At 60.7% G+C, this 17603-nt stretch overlaps 1 protein-coding gene across 1 annotated transcript in view; it reads right to left on the minus strand.

The window, feature by feature from the left end:
* ABCA3 (ATP binding cassette subfamily A member 3) overlaps positions 1 to 16634 on the minus strand; it is an 18227-nt gene extending 1593 nt beyond the window's left edge. Inside the window, exons 1-25 of the mRNA XM_035895572.1 lie at positions 16372 to 16634; positions 15258 to 15374; positions 14544 to 14664; positions 13979 to 14152; positions 13132 to 13313; positions 11855 to 12001; positions 11374 to 11503; positions 10578 to 10741; positions 9592 to 9747; positions 9052 to 9262; positions 8603 to 8753; positions 8010 to 8108; positions 7458 to 7650; positions 6289 to 6586; positions 5684 to 5957; positions 4894 to 5098; positions 4212 to 4431; positions 3932 to 4090; positions 3219 to 3391; positions 2794 to 2928; positions 2464 to 2658; positions 1374 to 1561; positions 883 to 1053; positions 453 to 640; positions 283 to 356 (exon numbers count right to left, since the gene is read on the minus strand). Coding sequence (XP_035751465.1) covers positions 283 to 356; positions 453 to 640; positions 883 to 1053; positions 1374 to 1561; positions 2464 to 2658; positions 2794 to 2928; positions 3219 to 3391; positions 3932 to 4090; positions 4212 to 4431; positions 4894 to 5098; positions 5684 to 5957; positions 6289 to 6586; positions 7458 to 7650; positions 8010 to 8108; positions 8603 to 8753; positions 9052 to 9262; positions 9592 to 9747; positions 10578 to 10741; positions 11374 to 11503; positions 11855 to 12001; positions 13132 to 13313; positions 13979 to 14152; positions 14544 to 14664; positions 15258 to 15374; positions 16372 to 16578 — 4332 coding nt within the window. The 5' untranslated portion in view covers positions 16579 to 16634. The remainder of the gene's footprint in view (positions 1 to 282; positions 357 to 452; positions 641 to 882; positions 1054 to 1373; positions 1562 to 2463; positions 2659 to 2793; positions 2929 to 3218; positions 3392 to 3931; positions 4091 to 4211; positions 4432 to 4893; positions 5099 to 5683; positions 5958 to 6288; positions 6587 to 7457; positions 7651 to 8009; positions 8109 to 8602; positions 8754 to 9051; positions 9263 to 9591; positions 9748 to 10577; positions 10742 to 11373; positions 11504 to 11854; positions 12002 to 13131; positions 13314 to 13978; positions 14153 to 14543; positions 14665 to 15257; positions 15375 to 16371) is intronic.
* Positions 16635 to 17603: the final 969 nt, after the last annotated feature.

A 17603-nucleotide genomic window follows, 5' to 3' on the forward strand; every position in this document is an offset into this window, starting at 1 on the left:
CGCCGGGGGGCTGCGGCCAAGGGCAGCCAGCTGGGGGGGGGCGATGGAGCGGTCCCAGCTCAGCACGCACGGGGCGTCCCGGGTGCTCACACGGGTGCAGGTGACCCGTTTGGAAGGGGGAAAAGATTGGGGAGAAAACCAGGCTTTCATCAGCTTGTTTTTTACAAATCACCTGGATTTTGGACAGAGGGCGGCTCTGGAAGAAAGGGAAGAGGAGCTGAGCGTGAAAGCAAAGCGTGAGGAGCATGCGAAGGGGCGGGACGTGCTCCAGCACCCCCTTACCTGTGCCCAGCTGAGGTTCTTGTTGGTCAAGTGATAATGTACCATGCCCTGGTGCTCGTGTTTCAGGACACTGCCTGGGAGGGACGAGCAAGGAGAGGCTCCCAGTTAGGAAACGCGTGGAAGCTCCCGAGCAGCATCCTGCCCTCCCCAGCCCCAGCAGCTCACGGTACCTGGGAAAGCCTTCTCCACGAAGGCCTTGAAGGCCTGCAGCTCACCCTCCTCCTCACCCCGCGTTTTGGCCAGCAAGGTGTAGCCACTGCCGAACTTGCTCTTCAGGTGCTGGGGGCTGCCCAGGCATTTGAACTGCCCGTTCACCATGATGGCCAGCCGCGTGCACAGGGCCTCGCACTCCTCCATGCTGCAGGACAGAAGGGGACTCCTTCAGCAGGGCAGGAGCACCGAGACACAACAGCAGAAGCTCCTGGGAAGGGGCTGGAGGTGGATTCTCTCCTCTCCGGGCTTTCGAAGGAGGGGGATTTGGGTAAAACCAGGCGCTGCCGGCTGCGGGAGTGCCCACCCACCAGGCTCTGGAGGTGGGTCTCATCCCCTGGACCCCCAAACCCTCCTGGCTGCTCCCCGATTTCTCAGGACAAGCGTCACCTGTGGGAGGTGAAGATGATGGATTTGCCACACTCCCGCGTCCGCGTCACTGCGTCCCAGAGCAAACGTCGCGCCACAGGGTCCATGCCAGTGGAGGGTTCATCCAGGAAGATGACGGGGGGACCACCGATGAGGGCAATGCCTGCGCTCAGCTTCCGCTTGTTACCACCGCTGCGGAAGGAGACCGAGGACCCGTTTGGGGGCAGAGACCCGGTATGAGCACAGGGGGAGCCCCACCAGAGGCGGGGGGGGCGGGGAGAGGGCATGGGGTGTCTCCACGTCTCTTCTCACCTGTAGGTCCTCACGAGCTTGTCGGCGTGGGGCTCCAGGAGCAGCCCTCTCAGCATGTTCTCCACGCAGCTGCCGATGTAGCGCTCGGGGATGCCCCGCAGCCGGGCGTACATGCTCAGGGTCTCGCGGCCCGTCATGTGGTCCAGGAGGGCATCGGAGGGCGGGCAGAGGGCATGGGGTGTCTCCACGTCTCTTCTCACCTGTAGGTCCTCACGAGCTTGTCGGCGTGGGGCTCCAGGAGCAGCCCTCTCAGCATGTTCTCCACGCAGCTGCCGATGTAGCGCTCGGGGATGCCCCGCAGCCGGGCGTACATGCTCAGGGTCTCGCGGCCCGTCATGTGGTCCAGGAGGGCATCGAACTGTGGGCAGTAGCCGATCCGCTGCTGGACCTTGGGGGGCAAGAGGAACCCAACGGGGGTTAGCTCCCAGGCAGGTCCCTGCAAGGAGATGTCCAGGCCCGAAGGCGCCTTGGCACCCACAGGGCTTTGCTGCACCTCTGCAAGGTTTTTGATCAAAGCGATGGGGACTGAGCTGCAGCTCCGAAACCGCCAGCGAAATGAGAGGGAAATTCCCCCGTCGCTGGAGCAGCCTGGGGATGGCAACTGCCTGGTGTCACGCTGTGCTTCCCAAGGCGGTTCCTCACTGTGCGGGGCCATTTCAGGTGGCCCGGGCTCTCAGGAGAAGGAAAGCACCGCAGGGTCTGTACCTTCCCCACACCCTGGTCCCCTCTGGGGACAAGAGCCCGACAGAAGGCAGAGTCCCGGGGGAGGAAGCAAGCAGGGCCATGCTTTCGGAGCAGACCCTCCCCATGTTCTCCTTGCCCGACGTTGTCTGGGGTTGACAGCGGCAGAGGCATCCAGGGGTTGAACTGAAAGCCTGACCCCTGCTCACCTCTTGCTTTTCCAACGGGAGTGGGCAATTCCCAGCAAGGAGACCCCGAGCAGGGGTCTGGCAAGGTTTGACCTGCTTGTGTTAGACACACCATCACCCAACTGTGATCACTAACTCGCATTTTTCACACTCCCAACTACGCAGCCAAACCCTTTGATGAAGGGTTGGCCACCCTGGCAAGGTTTGGCTTCCATCCGTCATCCCGGTGGAGAGGGGACTGCTTCCATGTGGCCAGATAACGGAGAGCTGGGCCAGACAAGGAAGCGACGTCCCCGGGATATTACCTCCACCCCTGGGAACTGCAGCCGTGTCCTCCTCAGAGGCACGTGCAAGGTGGCCCAGCCCAGCCCAATGCAGGACCGTTTGCAATGCCACCCTCCGCCCCTGCAGCCCTCCGTACCTTCTTGATGTTGGCCAGAATGCTGTGGCCATCCACAAAGGCGTCCCCCGACGTGATGCTCTCGTCACCAGTCAGCATCTTGAAGGTGGTGGTTTTGCCCGCTCCATTGAAGCCAAGGAGGCCAAAGCATTCCCCTTTGCTGACCGCTAAGGAGATCCTGTCCACCGCCAGCAGGGACTCCCGGCTATCATAGACCTGATGGAGACAAGACACAAGCCATGCCAGTCACCGCCCGATGGCACAGCGAGGCAAGTGGTGGCTTTACCGGCCCCGTGAGGACCACGGCTCAGCTTGCAGCAGGATGCCCAGGAAAGGCTACACTCTCCTCACCTTGGTGAGCTCCTTGATGACCAGAGGGCTGCTGAGAGATGACAGCAGTTCTGGTGGCGACTCCAAAACCTTCTTCCTCTCATCTGCCACGTCCCGGTCCTCCGGCAGCACAGACACCCTGTTCAGCAGTGCCACCTGAACACAGGGGAGAAAAAACACTCTTTGCCACCTGGCTTCTGTGGGACAAAGGGGTTCCTCCAGTGCCCCCAACCTGGGCAGGATCCATCCCTTCAATCAGCCACCTCTGGGGACACCTCTCTCCCTCTGCCATCCCGTACACTCAACAGGGTTGGTCCCTCCAAGCAACCTGCTCCAGGGATGCTCCGTGGGAAGATGATTTAGGTGAAGCGGGCCTGTCACCAGCTCGCAGGGACTCCTGGGCTTGGTTTGGAGGGCACCTTACAACCCCCCCCGCTTCAGCTCACCCATTTCCGCCGCCTGCAGATGCCGCAGACCAAAGTTCTCAGTCTCCAGAGAAGATTTGTCTCAATGAGGAACAGGAGGAAGAGGAAGGAGAAACCCTGGACGGTCAAGGAGGTCAGGTATCGTCCGATCCCAGGCGTCTCCCAGGAAAAGTAGTTCATCTGGTAACTGATATCTGAGCAGGGATGGAACAAAACCAGGACTTGGATCAATCCACACGCTGGGGAGGGGCAGATAAACTCCAGAGAAAGCTGCGAGCTCAAAGCTTTGCTAGGCTCCTCTCCATCCCAGCCCACACTGGGCTCCTTGCCCACAGCTCTTTCCAACGCCCATCTCCATCCCAGCCCAGACCGGGCTCCTTGCCCACAGCTCTATCCAATGCTTCCCACAAGCGGATCCAGGTCTGGAGGGGATCTGGCAGAAGATGCCCAGTGGAGGCATGCAGAGGAGATCCAGTCACTCTTGGGACTGGGATTTCTTTACTTGTCTATGAAACTTCCCCTAGCCCACATTTTCCTCCAAAAAGATTCCTCAACTGGATCACCTATGAGTGCCAAACCCTGCCCAGTTTTAAAATGGTACCTGGAGCTCCTGCCCAGGTTAGGTTAGAGGCCCCATGATACTGCCCAGCTCCACCACCCACCCCACAGACCCCCCAGTGCAGCCACGGTGGGATGGCCAGGAGGGGCAGGTGAGGACCAGCACGGAGACTCACTGAACGCCTTGCAGATGAAGATGGCTTCAACGGAGGAGGTGCAAAACTGAATGAACTCATAGTTCTGGTAGAAGTCACTGATGCATTGGCCCAAGCAGTAATTGGGTAAGACGAGAAAGACTTTATCCAGGGTTTTGGAGAGGTCCACCAAGCCCAGCTCTGAAAGAGGAGCACAGGAGGATCAACACACTGGAGTTAGCTTAGAGAAAGACCCTGATACTGGATCGTCTTGGTGACAGCAGGGCGTAGTGCTGGGGAGGCACGGAGGGCAGTGACCCACCTGGGATGCTCATGATGGTGACCGCGAGGAAGGTGGCCGTGCCTGAGAGGATGTTGAAGATGGTGAGACGGGTGTAGGCCATGGCTGCCACCGAGAAGAAAAAGCTGAGGAGGTACATGAGGGGGATGATGGCCCAGCCATAAAGGAGGAAGATCAGCATCACGTCAACGAGGTGGCTGTCTTGAGTGAAGGCTTGCACGTCAAAGGCTTGGAATATCACCTGGGGCACAGCAGTGCGAGGAGAATGCACGTTTGTCTTGGCTGCAAGTGATGTCTCCTTGTCTCAACAGCCCAGGCAGCACCGCACTGACCCCGATAGCCCCTCACAGATGGCTCCTACCAGCAGCCCGTGCCTCTCCACAAGGAAAGCCCTCTTTCTGCAGACTGGGATGCGGAGGGGCAGATCTGGGGAATCCCTCTCCATGCTCCCATGTATTTGAGATCTTCTGGTGCCCACACCCAAGTGTTCAGGTGCCAGAAGCTGCGGTCAACTGACCCAGCTGGTTGGCCATGGCCCAGCTCCCAGCAGGACCAAGGGTCCTTTCTATTAACTGAGACAATGCCAGTGGCCTCATCCTTCCCCCTGCACCCACACACATCCCAGCTCTCCCAGAGGAGCGGCACCCAGAGCACCCATGGAAGGGGAGGACAGGAGGGTATGAGGGTGTCAGGGGGGACTCACCAGCATCAGAGCACAAGGGATGAGGAAGTTGATGATGTCCCAGAGCAGGGCAGAAAGCCAGAAATTGACCACGTAGACGCCGCTGACAAACTGGACGTGCTTGGCTTTGATGGCCCGCTCGCTGACCAGCAGCAGAGCGAAGGTGCTGGCGAGCGAGGCCATGCCATACAGCAAGTTGATGGCGATGGCGAACCCGGTCTGGCCTCTGTGGGGAGAGCAGCAGGGCAGGTTAGGACAGGGACCGCTCGACAAACCAATGCTGAGGGCTACATGAGGCCAGCACGCCCACACCGTGCTTCTTGTGGAGGCTACGCTCACCCAGCAAGCCAGCATGCGGAAGGAACGCCCCACAACGAAAGCACAACCCAACAAGATGAGCATCTCCCATGCGCAGCCCCCCTAGCACACCACAGACCTCCATCCCGCCTTTGCGAGGTCCCACACATGTCCTCCCTGCACAGGTGAGGTTCAGAGACCCTGGAGGCAGGATTTCATGAGGTGTACGGCCCTACAGCCCCCTCTGCTCTGAGCACCCAGGGAAAACCAACCCCAACCGGTATCTAGAGGGGAGCACCCAACCACTGAGATATGTGCATGGGGTGATGTGGCTGCCAGGCTCAGGCAGGTAAGAGCTTTGCTCTCCTGGCCTCCTGAGTACAATCACAGCCACGTTTGGGCCTCAGAACCTCCAGCCTGGCTCCACCACTGACGCCAGTACAACCAAGCCGATCTGCATCCATGGAAGCCAGAAGAGCTAGCAAGAAAACAAGCGCCGTGCCACCAGACGTACTCCATGAGCTGGTCTTTGGCCTTCTCGGTGATGTTGCGGGGCTGAGGGTAGTTGGTGACTGTGATGGAGGCGTTGGGGCCCGCCAGTACCCTGAAGATAGCGTTGTCGGCCAGCATAAGGGCCGTGGCGGGGGAGTGATAAGCCTGGTTGTTGAAGAGCGCAGTGACCACCGTGTGGTTCCCGGCTCCCTCAAAGGAGGCGGCTGCGATGTAGTGCTCATTGAAGGCTCCCCCTTCCTCAGAGGCTCTTGAGATCAGGTACTCCTCCAGGCCACCTGCCGAACACCGCGGCTGTTACGAGGGGCTCCATCACACGAGAGCTAACTGGGGCCAACTGGAAAAGACTCCAAGCAGCCCCAGCCCTGGTGGGCCACCCTAGCCCCGATGATGGCCACAAACACAGGGTTATGGAGCTCTGCTTGGGTGAGGAGGGGTCCTGCCAACTGTGGGACTCTTCCATGCAGAGCAGGATACAAGGGGATACGTCAGATAGGGCACAGCTGGGACCTGAGCTACCCACACCAAGGGCCCTGGCAAGAGACGCCCGTGGCTCCTGCCCACCCCGTTGGGCATCGCCCGCTCCATGGGTGCTCCATGAAGCCTCACCCGGCACCTTCAGCGGCAACTGACGCTGGGCATCCAGCAGCTCCACGTACTGCTCCGCCAACCTCTGCGACAGACCCGAGGCGGCCGAGAAAGGCACGATGGTCTGGCCGTAGGGCTCCAGTGTCAGCCTCAGCAGGGAGGAGTCCCTGGGTCCTGGGAAGGTCTTGGCCACGATGAGGGCAAAGGCAGTGAAGATCAGAGGCACGAGGAACTGCGCTGCCACCATCTTCCAGTTGCGCCAGCTGTACATGGCTCGCTTCATGAACATGGCGTAGAACTGCTGGCAGCACAGGTAGAACTGGGAGGGGAGAAGACAGGTCAGCGCGAGCCCTGCCAGCTGCGGGTGGCCACATCGCCCTGCACAGCTGATGGCAGAGGGGGGAGGAATGACCCCAAAACTACCTCCCCGTCCTGCAGGTAGCCCGCAGCAGAGCCCGCTCTCCAGCCGAGCTGGTAAAGGGATCAGCAGGGCAGCACAGCAGGGCCAGCCACCAAACTCCACAGCTTCCCAACGGGATACGGCCACTTTGGGATCTCAGGTGTTAAAAGCAGCTTCAGCCGTACCCTTTACCTGCCCCCACCTCCCAGCGCTGGAGGCTCCCATGCAGGATTACTGCAGCACGGCTGCCTGCCAAAGCAGCCGGGCCGAGACGCCCGGGAGCGCCCAGCCCAGCCCCTGCAAGCACCTTCTTTGCTTTTATAAACCCATAAACATCTCTGTCCCCTTCTGCCGTTGAGACATGCCCTTGAGAAATGCAGGGAAATTTATCACAGGCACGTAGGCAGCGGGCCACGAAGGGCTGCTGGGGGTCTGAAACACCAGCCCAGCGAGGGAAGGAAGACAGTTTTTCTCATCTCCCTGCTGGAAATCCCAAGCGATGTAGCCACAGCAGGTGACGACCACTTTAGATCACCTGGGACATCTCCAAGAGCACCTCTGTAAGACCTCAAGATGAACATGAAGAGGATGGCAGTGACCAAGCCCAACAACCCTAAAAGTGATTTGCCCTAAAGATGCAGATTCCAATTTGATCTTCTTAATTTGATCTTCCAAACCACATGCAATGAGACCGGCCACGGGGGAGACACCCCCTGGCAACCCCGCTCCAGAAGCCCCCCTCACATGCCCCTCACGCCGTTCCCGCTGCACCGGGCCCCCCAGCACTCACCCCGGTGTTGAGCTTGATGCTGGAGCAGTCCTCCGTAATGAGCGCCCCGCTGTCGTCCGTCATATCTGTCATGCCGCTCAGGCTGCTGGAGTCATCCATGGCCCAGTCGTTGGAGCGTCTCTCGTGCTGGTACTGGAGGGCGGGCAGCTGGATGGCCTGGATATCCATGCTGGAGTCCACCAGCTTCCCAACCCTGCGCCGGGAGGGAAAGTGGGTGATGAAACACAGACCCAGACAAGATCATAGAATCACAGAGAATCATAGAACCGTCCAGGTTGGAAAAGACCTTTAAGATCATCGAGTCCAACCGTTACCCTAGCACTGCCATCCCACCACTAAACCATGTCCCTCAGCACCTCATCCATCCGTCTTTTAAATACCTCCAGGGATGGGGACTTGAGGATCGAGCTGTTCTGAGCTGGGAAAGCCAAACCCCAGAGACAAAACCCAACACGTGCCCCGGAGAGCTGTGTAGGATGCCGACGCCGCAGCACACGGGGACTGGTCGCCCCCAGATGAGAGCCCACCGGGGCCAGCCTGCCTCCTGCCTACCTCAGGAAGACCTCCTCCATGGTGGTGACTGAGGCGCCGTAGCTGGCGATGCCCAGCTCCTCCCGCTTCTGCTCCAGCTCCGTGAACAGGGCCTCGAACCTGAACGGAGAAGCGAGGCGTCGGACGCTGCCGCTCGTGAGAGGGGGCACTCGGAGGTGAAGACCCTCGGGGCATCGGTCCTGCAGCCAGCTCCGGGGCTGCCTGCAGCCCTAAGCACCCCCACCTCCCCCAGAGCAGCTTTCGGGCTCCAGCTTCTGCTCTGCCTTGCCACGGGCAGCCTCAGCAATCCATACGTTTGATTTCAGAGCCAAACCAGCCTGCCTCGCTGGTGCCACCCTCGGCACCGCAGCCGTCACCAGCTATCAGCAGCCACTGCTGCCCCGTGCGGTTGCTGCGCTGGGCACGGGGGCACCAGAGCCATGCGCCAGCAGACACCGAGGAGGACGGCGGTGGAAGGAGGAACTGAGCCTGATTTTCCGAGACCAGCGCTGATGCAGAGAGCAGCCCCCCTTTCTGGCGAGCCCGTGACAACAGCGCATGCCCCAGGCAAGGGGACCCCCCCGGGGAGGGCAAGCAGGGGACGATGGTGTTACCTGTGCGTGCTCTCCTTGGGCAGGATGAAGGACAGCTCTGCCCCGGCGTTGCTCTCCATGGTGGCGTTGGGCACGTACTGGCAGATGAGGCGGGAGATCTCCCCCAGGTTACAGTAGGGCTCCTTCACCATCACCATGTGATAGCCTGCCCCTGGGCAGAGCCGCAAGAGGAGGGAGAGGAAGGTAAATCACAGCCCAGCCTGGCCCCGGGGAGCTGGAGCAGGGAGGGATGCCAAGGCACCGCCGAGCACTGCTGGCTTGGCCTGGGCCATGGGCACGACGCAGAAGCAAGTGCAGGGATGGGCCTCAGAAGAGGCAGAACAGCACGACGGGGAGCAAGCAGCCAGCAGACAAGGAGCAATGGGTCCCCTTCCCTGCCCTATATCCCCCTCCTGCTCCCCCCTGGCAAGGAGAAGGCAGCGAGCGCGACCTGCCTGCTCTTCCCTTACCATATTTACGCTTGAGGAAGAGCGAGGAGCCGCAGCACTGCAGCTCGCCCTTGGCCATGATAGCTATGCGGTCCCCCAGCAGGTCAGCCTCATCCATGAAGTGGGTGGTCAGCAGGATGGTGCGGTTGCTCCTCTGCTGCTGCAGGAGGTCCCACGTGGCCCGTCGAGAAGCTGGGTCCATCCCTGATGTCGGCTCATCCAGCATCACCACCTGCACTCAGGAGATGGGTGCTGGTCAAAAAGGGCCGGGAGAGGCACAGGAGGTGGCAACCCCAGGGCCCAGAAGGGGCCTTGACCTCGCAACGTGCATGTGATGCTCTTGCTCAAGGGAGCAGCTACCGGGCAGCAGAGCTGCGCTGCAGCCTCAGGGCACTGTCCTCAGAGTTGTCCCCCTTTGTGGGGGCGCTCCTGCCCCCTCCTCGCTGCCCCTGCATCTCCCACAGGCTCACCATGGGCGAGGAACAACCTCAGGGCCACTAGAAGGACCACCGTTGGCCCCAGGGAGAAAGGCTCAAGATGAGCCCCAGGGAAGACGCTTGCCTTGGAGTCCCCGATGAGGGCGATGCCAATGGAGAGCTTGCGCTTCATGCCGCCGGAGAGCGCCTTGGTCAGAGAGCGGCGCTTGTCCTCCAGGTTGAGGATCCTCAGGATGTGGCTGATCTCCTCGGGGCACTTGGAGGGTGGGTACCCCTTCAGCTGCCAGGGGGAAGGGAGGGTTAAGCCGCCTGCAGGCAGGCAAGTGAATGTGGCAAAGACCCTTCCCACCACATCAGCTGCTAAGCCCCACCACATCCCTCCTCCACCACCAGGCAGGAAAGTGGGGAAGCGCAGAGGTGGGCGCCTGCCCAACCCTGCAGGAGCCGGCACAGCTCGTGGGGGTTCCACGGAGCCACGCTGCCCGCGACCCTCCACTCCATCGGCCACAAAACAAGGCAAGGGCTGTTCTGCTTATCATAGAATCACGGAATGGATGGGTCAGAAGGGACCCCTAGAGGTCACCCAGCCCAACCCCCCTGCAGGGAGCAGGGACATCTTCACCCAGGCCAGGTTGCTCAGAGCCCCGTCCAACTTGGCCTTGGATGTTCCCAGGGATGGGGCATCTCCCACCTCTCTGGGCAACCCCTGCCGGTGCCTCACCGCCCTCGGTGCAAAAATTCTCTTCCTTATATCCAGCCTGAATCTCCCCTCTTTTAGTTTAAAACCATCACCCCTTGTCCTGTCGCTATGGCCCTGCTAAGAAGTCTGTCCCCATCTTATAGGCCCCCTTTAAGTACTGAAAGATTGCAGTCAGGTCCCCCTGGAGCCTTCTCCAGGCTGAACAACCCCAACTCTCCCAGCCTGTCCCCATAGCAGATGGGTTCCACCCTCGGATCATTTTTGGGACCTCCTCTGGCCCCACTTGATGGATTCAGGGAGCCACAGGGTGGCTGCAGGGTGCCTCCCTCAGGGCTGGCTCCCGGGGCCCGGCCGTGCTCCCCTCGATCCCCCCAGGCGCCGTGCCCCCCCCAAGCAAGCGCCGTGCTCACCCCTGCGTAGAAGTGGAGGTGCTCTTCCACCGTCATGTTGTCGAAGAGGACGTCGTGCTGGGGACACAGGCCCAGGCTGCGGCGGGCACGGCCACTCAGGACCATGTCCTGGGAGATCTCGTAGCCGTTGATGTACGCCTGCCCGCTCGTCGGGGAGTGCAGACCTGGGAGGAGCGAGACGCAGCCGCCTGGGCTCAGGGCTGAGGACAACCCTGGGCAGCAAAGAGCTGGCGGAAAGGCGGGGGTCCTGCCGAGCACACACACACCCCCAGGCAGCTTTCTGCCAAAAAGTCCCTCGCTGGAGCCAGGGTATGGCAGTGCTCTCCAGCACAGAGTGACAGGCAACAGGGCAGAAAGGACCACTGAAGGTCACCATGCCCACCGTGCCAAAATAGGCTGCCCGCAGCTCGGCAGCTCAGGAATGAAGGCAACCGGTTCTTGGCCCATTTCCCCCCTGCCTTATCACGACGAAGCCTGCAGAGACCCATCTCACAGCGGGTCCTCTCTCTTCCCGGGGCTCTCCAACACGAAGCCTGGCTGTCATTTCCCCCACCGGCTGATCCCACCCTCATGGAGGGCTGAGCAGGGACCCCCACGCTCCCTCCGCCTCCCCAGGCAGCGACATGCCTCTCAATACCCCACCACCCCTGGCCAAGTGCTCAGGGAACTGATGGTGCTCCAGGGAAAAGCCAAAAACCCTCCCCAGCCGCAGAGACGGGGCTTGGCTCTGCTCTGCCCCTCAAGGCATCAGCCCTTCCCCGCGCAGGCCAGCGCCGCAGCAGGATGCGGCTCCTACCCGTCAGCATGGACAGAGTGGTGGTCTTCCCGGCGCCGTTGTGTCCCAGCAGGACAGTGATCTGCCCTTCATACATGTTCACCGTTAAGTCCTTGACTGCCTCCTTCATCTTGTTCCCCACCTTGAAGACCTGCGGAGATCACGGGAAGGGGTTGATGCCGCGCTCCAGGCGAGCGCTCCCACCTCTGCCCGCTCCGCTCCACCTGCAGCCGAGGCCCACGAAGGCTCACGCTGGGCTGGCGTTCGGCAAGAGGTCTAATTCAGGTTAAATACGGATGTCACCGTGCCTGCAGGTACCTCGCACGTCAGCCCGCGAGAAAACGCAGCCGGCTGCGGGGAAGAGCCTCGCCTGCCTTAGGGCAGCCACGCGACACAGCCCCGGGCAAGGGGGGCACCCGGACGCTGAGGACGCTGCCCGCGGGCACCAGTTTGTACAAAAGCGACGTTGCGACGCCTTCGTGCTGTGCCAGGCGGTCGGTACCTTGGAAAGGTGCTTTATTTTGATTCCTGAGACGAGGTCAGCGGGTTCCTCCTCGATGTACTGGCTCTTCAGGGCTTTCTCGGGGTCCTCCTCCTCCTCCTTCTCTTTTCCCACGACAGTCCTGGGGCGCCCGCACCAGTACGAGGGCTGACGGAAGGCGGCAAAGAGGGAAACTCAGGCACAGGCAGAGACCACCTCTTCTCCCCAGCCTCGTCCTCCCTCCTCCTCCCACGCAGACGCCTCCCATGGATCGGCAAGACCGCTCCCGGGAATGGCCAGCCAGCGCATTTCAGCAGGCGGGTCAGCCAGGAGAGGAAACCGCTCCTCCCGCCCCGCTGCCTTCCCCCGCTTCTCCCCGACGGCAGCGCTGCCCGGGACTGCACGGGCACCTCGTCCCCACCCTCATCCTCATGGAGAAGGTCAGCGCTTCGATGAGAAGCAGAATTGCCCAGGCAGAAGCACCCTGCCCAGAAAAGCCGACGCAGCGCAGGCCCCCCCGCCAAAGCCTTGGCACACGCGAAATACAAAAGGCCTGGGGTCCAGCTGCTGCAATAATGGCCGTTTTTTTTTGACCGGGCTCTCCAAGAATGAAAATAAAAGTGTTTGGGACCTTAAATCCCTGTGGAAATAGAAATTCAACAACCCCTGGACCCCCAAATCAGCATCTTGCCATGGCTTTTGGCAGACAGCTCTATCTCCGCTACCCTGGTCTTGCTGCAGGAGGAAGCGGGATGCCGGAATGAAACCACGCGGGGGTAAGGAATTTAGAGGGGAGGAGGAAGAACTTCCCAATCAGATAACGAGGGACAGGGCCCCAGGATCCAAACCGGTTGTTGGCCGCGGCTTAAGGAATGCTCAGCAGCCAGCTGGGCGGCAGCCCCAGCCCAGCGCTGCCGATGGTGCCAAGCGTCTGCCTGGGCAGAGCAAAGGGGGCTCAGCTGGGGGGGTGGCAGTCACCCCCCCGCCCTGGGTAGTTTCAAATCACTGGGTCTGGTCGCTCGCAGCTGGGGCTTCTCCCCAGTACTCTTGCATGGGGACACTTAACACCACCCTGCACCCCGAGGAGCGTTGGGACACAGGTTTAGAGCCAAGCAGACCTTCCTATTCAGTCAAAAAATACAGCTGCAGCAGCCTTTCCTGAGGACGCGCTGCAGACCCCTTGATTTTGGAGGCCAGGAGGGCCAGCCTCGTACGTGAGCCTAGCCCGCCGCGTGGCACAGAAGCGGGAGCCATCCCCGAGCGATGCCCGCTGGAAGGGGTGCGTAAGCAGTGCTCACCGTCAGGAAGAAGTACCAGGGCTGAGGCACGCCGTACTCCCCTGGAAAGACAGCCTCCACGTACCAGGCCACCACGCCGTAGAGCAGCGAGTCCAGGAGCAGCATCCCCAGCACTTGGGCTAAGGTGAAGTTGTCGTCCACGCTGATGGGCTTCATGAGGTCCCTCCACTGAATGCCAGTCCCTGCAACGCACGGGGGGCACTGCCTACCTCTGCACCCCGAGAAGGACCACGGGCTCTCCAAGACCCTCAGACAGCGTCCCTGTCCCAATTCACTGCTCGCTAACGAGGAGCGCGCATGCGGCTCTACGGTCCCTTCCATGGAGGGAAAGCCACAGCAGAAGGCGCACCGACATCTCGAGGCTCCCTCCCTCCCACCACGCATCTTCCATCGCATCTTCTGCAACTGCCCTGGGAAGAAGCAAACTCCTCTCCAGCCATTGCCCCTCCGTCACCACAGCCGCCTGTAGTGCCGCCACTTTGCAATAGCATGGCTGCTGCTGGAACCAACGGCAAATTCTTATTAACACAGAAATTGAAGATAGACATTGGGAAGGAGGGAATGCAATGGGATTCCCGTCCCTTAGAACCGAATTCGCTGGGTAATTAAAGCGGTGACGGTGTTTTGCACAACCCGGACCACCAGGGGCATGGGCTCGGAGGGGCAGAGCCCCGGTGCTGGTAAGACCTGTGGGTGCAATCAGCAATTAGCCCTCCCGCTCTCGTTAGGAGCAGGGAAGTGCTTGTCCCTGGCTTCTTTCCACCCTTCACACCACGTGCCAGCCAGCCCCAGCCCACCACAAAAAAAGCCTGGCTGCTCTCCCGAGGGACGGGAGGGACTTGCTCACCTTTTCCTTCGAACATGCCTATAAGCTGTGCACCCATGGCCATGGCCACGTTGGAGATGAGGCAGGACGCCAGCTTCTGGCTGTGGGACATCAAATCGTAGCGGGGCGAGATGAAGAAGTAAGGGATGTAGGAGAAAAAGTAGAGGAAGCCGCCAGCAGCGGCTGCGACGTTTGCTGCCAGCACAGAGAAAAGCGGGAGGGAAAATGTCAATAATACGGTGATGGCACCGAGTATTTCTCACCAGCTTTCCATCAGTGGAGATTCAAGCCTTGGTTTGGGAAGCAACAGTACAGGCATCCCTTCCCATGCACTGTGGGGAAAATGCAACCAAAAAAAGGGAAGAAAGCCCCCTCCTCCTCACATGTCGAAGCAAGGTATCCAAGATAGAGCCCTGTGCAACCTCACCTAACTCTGGAGCGGGCCCTGCTTCGAGCAGGGCGGCCCGGTGACCTCCGGAGCTGCCTCCCAACCAAAACTAACTGAAGATTGTACAGCACGAGGCCCGTAACGCACCCCCAGCCCCAGGGGGCAGCAGTGCAAGGAGGCAGCTGGGGAGGGACTCACCTCTCGAGAAGAAGGTGCTCACCATGAAGTTGAAGGAGATGGAGGAGATGGAGAAGATGGCGAGGAAGGTGAACACCAGCGTGGGGTCACTGTTGGTGAGCACCGCGCCCTGTTCGCTCACCTGCCGAGAAAATCTGGTTACGGCCAGGGCTGGCAAAGCCGACCAGAGCTGCAGGCACGGGTGGGCAGCCGAGCCCCGGTGCTCTCCATGGGTTAAAGACAAACTGAGAGATGGGTGAGAACCCCCAGGCCCTCCTAGACCCCTCCAGAGGGAAGAAATACGGGTTGCCCTTGTGTGAGGCAGGGTCTAGGAGGCAGGGGACACCTTGCTCAGCATCCAGGCAGCCTCCTCCTGCTTCTCACGGTGTGGGGACGAGCGGAGAGGAGAGCCCAAGTCCCTCCAAGGGCACGCAGGGCTGCAGGAGCGGGGTGGTCCTGCTCTGCATGGCACTGCCTGCGCCCCCCCGGTGCCCATGGGGCTCCTGCCCCTCAGCCCCCTCCGGGGGAGCTCACCCCTGCCATGGAGGGCAGCTCTGGGGGGCAGCTCTGCCCACCCAGCTCTGGAAAAGGCCTACTCCAGCCTCTGCTACGCAGGCGGAGGAGTCCTGAGATACCGGGATGGTCCAGCCCGCGGCAGAGGAGCCGTGTCATCCATCACCTTGCCAGCACAGAGCTTCTGGCCTGCAGGACGGTGGCCTGGGGAAAGACACTCACCTTGACGCAGAAGAGCACTGTGACGAAAAACACGGACACCAGGAGGAAGAGGAAGAACATGAGGAACCAGGCGCTCCAGTGCAACCAGTTGCTGAGGCCCATCATGTGCATGTACTCCTGCGGGGAGGGGACGCCGTCACCCGGGGCTGCACCCGCACTGCCTGGGCACGGCCGGGGGCGAGGTGGAGGCCCCGGTCAGGGTGGCAGTGGCTTTGCCCTGCAGATCTGGCAAGGGAGGTGGCGGCCCCAGGTCCCACCCGAGTGGTCTTGCGCAGCCTTCGGCGTCACGCCGTGTCCCCCGCCTCCCTGGGCAGGGGCTGCCGCCACTGCAGGAGAGCATCTCCCCAAGGAGCTGAGCTGGACCCAAAACCGCAGCAGGCTGATGCTGGTGGGGCCACGGTGGCCACCCGGCAGTGGGCAGGAGAAGCCCGCGGCCAGGGGACGCCGAGCTCCAGCCACCCCACGACTCGGACACACAGGTTCCCACATCCAGAAGACAAAAATCTCGTTTCCCACGCACGCAACTCTTGCGTTGACAAAACTCTTGAATTGTCGCCCCCTCTCCCAGCCACCTTGGGAACACCAAGCCCTTCGGTCCAGCAGCCCTGGCCGCCCAGCAAGGAGAGCCGAGCCGCATCCCGGAGGCAGGATTAGCGACATTCCTCCCCGGGGCTTGCTAATCTGCTGCCATCCCCACTTCCTGCTCGCTGGCTCCAACCCCGACAAAATCTTTTTAGTAGGGCCAGCTGTGACAGGACAAGGGGGGATGGCTTTAAACTGAACCAGGGGAGGTTTAGACTGGATCTAAGGAAGAAATTCTTTACACTGAGAGTGGTGAAACCCTGGCAGGGGTTGCCCAGATTGGGGGTGGAGGCCCCATCCCTGAGAACATTCCAGGCCAGGTTGGACGGGGCTGTGAGCAACCTGATGTGGTTCAAGGTGTCCCTGCTCCTGCAGGGGAGGTGGGCTGGGTGACCTCTAGGGGTCCCTTCCCACCCAGAACATTCTAGGATTCTATGATTCTACGATTTCGTTCCCAATTTAAAGGCAGCATGCTCTGGGACACAACGCAGAGGGAGGGGAGCGCCCAGACGTCCCACCACTCACATCTTACCTTCAGCTTCTTCTCCTTCTCGTGCACGACGGCGCGGACGATGTTGAGCGAGGTGTAGGTGAAGCTGAGCATGAGCAGGAGGGGCAGCTGGTTCTGGATGGCGAGGAGGAAGAGGTCGTTGACGTAGGCCGGGTAGGGGAAGCGTTGCACCACCACTGTGATGTTCTCCAGCAGGCCGGCGGAGCTGGCGTTGGCGTGGTACTGCATGACGGCCCGGTCCACCGCGTGCTGCACCGCCAGGAAACCTTCTCGGATGTAGCCTGCGCGGCAAAAACGAGACGGGGAAGTAGAGGCGGGTCCGGGTTTTGGAGGTGAGCGTGGGCAGAAGGAGAGAAACGGCCTTTGCGGGAGGGATTGCTTGGGAAGAAGAAGGGGGAAGATGAAAAGAGCTGGTAGGAAAAGCAGAACAAACGCCACCATTGACACCCCCCTGCGGGCACAGAGGGGCTTGGGGGGGGGATTTACGTCGCACCAATGTGAGTCTCTCATAATCATCACTTAAAAGCAGCTGGCAGGAAAATTCCAACTGAACGGTGGTCGCCGTTCTGCAAGGGGGGAGTTTCTCCATCACCATCAACCCCCACCAGCATCGCTGCGCTCGCATCCCGTCCCTTTTGTTTTGTAACCCGAGGGAACACGGGATACCGCGCAGGTTTCGGTGAGGAAGAATACACCCCGTTACTCACACCCTGGGCTTAAACTGTTGTGCGTTAGAAACCAGTGGAAGATTCTTAATTTTCCACCAGTTCGTGGTTACGTGGGAGCTCTGCCTCCTGGTACTCGAATGGGAACTCAAGCTCTGCTTAGAGAGCCCCCAGCGAGCGCTTTGCACCTCGGCTGCTGAAAATGACCCGGACAGCGACGGAAGAAGTAAGGATACGAGATGACAAACCACGTTTTATATCAACTAACTCACCCAAGGACCACCCTAGCTGCTGGTCACCCCGGCCGCAGAACGCTCGAACCCCCAGGTATCGCCCTCTCGGGCTCCCGTGTATTTACACTGCGCGAGCCAAACCCACTCCCCCGCGTTCTCGGCCTCTCAATCTTTTCCTTGGCACGGCTGCTGAACGACGGAAGGAGAAACCCAGCCCAGGGAAATATCCCTTTGAAGCCGCAGAGGAAGCTCCCAAAAAATCAGGTCCTAAGCCAGCGCCAACTCCAGCCATGTCCCCGCTGCCTCCTGCTTGGCCAGGGGCTGGGCTGTCCTTAAGCACCTACGCTCGGACCAC

This window comes from Egretta garzetta, unplaced genomic scaffold (genome assembly GCF_000687185.1).
Source record: "Egretta garzetta isolate BGI_Z169 unplaced genomic scaffold, ASM68718v1 scaffold140, whole genome shotgun sequence".
Taxonomy (NCBI): Eukaryota; Metazoa; Chordata; class Aves; order Pelecaniformes; family Ardeidae; genus Egretta; species Egretta garzetta.